Genomic DNA, 3,769 nt, shown 5'->3' on the forward strand with positions numbered 1-3,769 from the left:
CCCCCGCCCGCCTGCTCTCCCCAAGCCCCGCCCCCGCGGAACCCGCCCGCTGGAGCTCGGGGTTGGCCAGGCCTGAGTGGGCCCGAGGCGGACGTGAGCAGGATCGGACCAAGATGGCGGTTCAGGTGGTGCAGGCGGTGCAGGCGGTTCATCTGGAGTCGGATGCTTTCCTGGTTTGTCTCAACCACGCTCTGAGCACAGAGAAGGAGGAGGTGATGGGGCTGTGTATAGGGGAGGTGAGTAGGTCAGTCACTTTAGCCTGGCTGCAACCCGGCTGAGCAATCCCAGCGTGTCCTCGGGGTGGGTGCTAGCAGCGCCCAGGGCTGCGGAGGCCACGGGCTCTTAGATCCTTGAACAGATCCTTTGGATGGTCCTGTCGCGGGGGGTCCCACGTATTCTCTGGTTGCTTCACGCTTCTTTAGCTTCTCGCAATCTCCCAGCGTTCCGCATAACCTTAGAGGCGGGGGAATAGCTTGCTTTTTCTCTTGTAGGCTCTGGCCTTTTCTTTAGATCTGGAGTTATCACCCAATTGACCAAAACTGCAAGTCAGGCCAGAAAGACATTATAACATAACAGGACATCACTGTATTAGGAAGCAGCTGACCACGATTAGGGCCCCTTGCCTCGCCTCCAGTTTTCCTTCTGGGACGCATTTTAAATGTATCAAAGAACCTAAGAGAGGAGAGGGTTTCAAAGACGCACAGCACAAGTTTCCGCTGCGTCGAGTGGTGCAGAGGGGCAAAAGAAAATGAGGAAATAGAGCTTAGTTGTTTACAATCCGAAGTAACAATTCTTCAGTTTTTCATGCCTGTGTACAGGAACAGATGACCTAATTTTTGTATAATCTGCATCCATGTACATCAAATAAGCGTTATGTGATCAATAATGTTTTCTCCTTTTTCCCACTCTAGTTGAATGATGACACAAGGTAAGACTATATTTGTTTACTCATATCTTTGGGTCTCTCTGTCATTATTAACTCAGAATTATGACAAGTTTGGCAATACTGTGTATGGGTTGTTTTTTAAAGTTACCATTATCAGTCTGGAGTGCCTTCAGTGATACACGTTGAACTCCATCCCAACCCTGAAGGTTGGTTTCCTCCTTACCAGCAGGAGGATTTTCAGCTGAGATATGTATGACCTTATGTGAAAAATGTGGTTGGGGGAACCAAGATCGTGAGTGAACCTGTGAAAGCTCTTACAGATAGAATTTTGTTCACTGACATGGTGCTATTATTTTCCATTTTCTTGCTTGATGTGTTTGATGTTCTCTGTCCCCTGAAATGACAATGAGATATTGGTAGTTTTCTTTGTGGCAGATAATGTGCATATTAAGAGACATTTCTCCCTATTGACTCATTCTGCCATCTAAATTTGCTCCTCCATCTCCGTGGCTTTCTGCCTCTCTCTGGTGAGCCCTGCAATGATCTCAGAGATCCCCAATAGCTGGAATGCTTGAGGTGGGAAAAACTTTGGGTTATTTTTCTTTTAACTTTGAAACATAGAAGAGTGTGCACTTCTCAAGCCCACCTCCTTAATAGCCAGGATTCTAGGAGTTTAGCTTCGCCGGTGAAAACGTTATGCACTCAGCCACACGTGCATGTGTTCCCGACTGCTTCTAACACCTGTATGAGCACAGGTCTAGCTTCGGTTTACTTTCCCTCCTTTTCCTTTGTGTCTGCTAAGATTTTCTTCCCTTTTTTTCTAATTTATCTCCAAAAGGAGTGACTCCAAATTTACATATACGGGAACTGAATTACGCACAGTTGCTGAAAAGGTACGAGTGCTAGAATTGTGCATGATGGAAACTTGCAGTTGGGGAGGGATTTCTGTGCTGTTTGATGAACTCAGCCATGGATTAATCTGGTTTGTGTAGGGCCACATTTATGGCTGGGTGGGGGTGTTCTCTCTAGTAAAATCAGTTGAACAATGTACTCACTGGGAATGGGACAAATGTTTCTATTCTTTGTAGCAAATTATTACTCCTTGATCAAGATGAGTAATCAACTGTCAGCTCTCCTCCTTGTTGACATCTGCCTGTTTTCTGGCTGGTTCATGTCATTGTTATCTTTTTATCCCGAATTCCAATATCTACTCGGGTAGCCCCTTTCTTACAGGCAAATTATCCATAGCTCATAGTTCTTAGTCTACTACGATTTTCTCTTCTGGTATGCTCTAGCCTTTATGGTCTGGTATAATGCTTCTCAATCTAATCTCTGTGTAGGAACAGTTAATCACTCACCCCCCAATATGGTACGGACCAATGCTTTTGTAAAAGACAATAAAAATAACTTTATTTTTCTCCTCCTGTCTTCTCCTCCTGCCAAGCAGATGATGGAGATGATAAAAGCTATAGGGCAACAACTCCATGTACTTATTACCCCTACATACAAACTTCATGTTCACCACTTTGCCTGCTCTCTTCCCCTATCAAGGATAGAAACCCACTTCCTATCGAGAGCTGCAGCTTCTTTACCGACCTTGCTTATCGAATATCCTGTCTCTCTTCTGAGTCATCAACTTTTTCCTGTCATCTGGCTCTTTTTCCCTTGGCACAGAAATGTACTTAAATTACTCTCATTTTCAGAAAGGAAAGAAAAGTAACTGCTCAATCCTGTATCTTCCTGCGGTCACTACTCATATCTTTCCTTTAATAGCCAGACCTCTTAAAAGAATAGACTACAACTGGAACTGCTTTACCTTCTCCATTTAAACCCACCAAGATCTTGTTTCCAATTTGATGTCTCCAGCCGCCTCTTTATTACTACACCAGTGGATTATTTCTTGGTGCTGATGTTAATCTTTCTCTTTGGAACTCAGAACACTCATGGTTTTTTTTGTTTGATTTATTTTTGCTGTGTCTTCCCAGGCAGCATTACCTCCCCTATGGCTTTAGCTGCAACAGACATTGAGGTTAGGGAGATCTGCCTTCAAATCCTTACTCTGATACTGTGTGACTTTGAGCATGCTACTTCACATATGCGAGCTTCACTTTATCAGGGATAGACAGCCACCAACCTCATAGAGTTGTTGGGAGAGGTGGATTTGGGTAATGTATGTAAAACACTCATCTGTGAAATGGGAATAACCTCACTGGGTCATTGGGAGAGTTAATTTGACACACGTGAAAAGCACTTTTGAAAGTGCCTGACACATCCCAAGTAGCCAATAAATGTCGGCCATTCTGACTGTTGTTAATATTCAATAGATGCTAGTTAGTATAAATCATCCAAAGCTCTAGAATTTCATGCTCAACTGCCTGCTGGATATCCAAGTTTAGCTAGACACAGGCATCTTAAACTAACATGTTCAAAACCAAGCCTTTCTTTTTCCTCAAATCCACTCCTGTACCACCCCTCCTGCCACAGTAGTTCCCAAGCCTGGCTGCACCTTGGAATCACCCAGTAATCTTTACAAAGTCCCGATGTTGACTCAGTTGGTATGGGGTGAGACTTGGGTGGCAGAATTTTGAAAAGCTCTCCGGGTGGTTCGAATGTGCAGGCAAGTTTGGGAACCACTCCTGCCATTCAGAACCGTTAACCTAGATTGCTTTCCTATTTGCTCCCAATGCTTCATCCAACTCCTGCTACCTTATTTGAGGTCCTTGTCACCTTTCCTCGAATCCTGTGCTAGCCTCTGCACTGGTGTCCTCGCCTCAAGTCTCTCTTGCCTCTAGTCCTTTTTTCTGGTAGCGTAGGATGTGATCTTTTGACAACGTAAGTCTGATATACCTGTGCTTAAAAAGCGTTCAGGGCCCTTGGGCCGGC

The 3,769-nt window shown here is 44.8% G+C and overlaps 1 protein-coding gene across 4 annotated transcripts in view; it reads left to right on the forward strand.

Moving 5' to 3' along the window:
• Positions 1–41: 41 nt before the first annotated feature.
• Positions 42–3,769, forward strand: part of BRCC3 (BRCA1/BRCA2-containing complex subunit 3) — a 54,278-nt gene continuing 50,550 nt past the window's right edge. The window contains exons 1-3 of one of the 4 annotated variants that reach the window (XM_019627633.1): positions 44–236; positions 912–928; positions 1,725–1,779. In XM_019627633.1, the coding sequence (XP_019483178.1) occupies positions 114–236; positions 912–928; positions 1,725–1,779 (195 nt within the window). In that variant the 5' untranslated portion in view covers positions 44–113. Of the gene's footprint in view, positions 237–911; positions 929–1,724; positions 1,780–3,769 lie in introns of all 4 variants that reach the window. The other 3 variants (XM_019627632.1, XM_019627634.1, XM_019627635.1) reach the window with 3 other exon arrangements.

Source organism: Hipposideros armiger, unplaced genomic scaffold (assembly GCF_001890085.2).
Source record: "Hipposideros armiger isolate ML-2016 unplaced genomic scaffold, ASM189008v1 scaffold_738, whole genome shotgun sequence".
NCBI classification, from domain to species: Eukaryota; Metazoa; Chordata; class Mammalia; order Chiroptera; family Hipposideridae; genus Hipposideros; species Hipposideros armiger.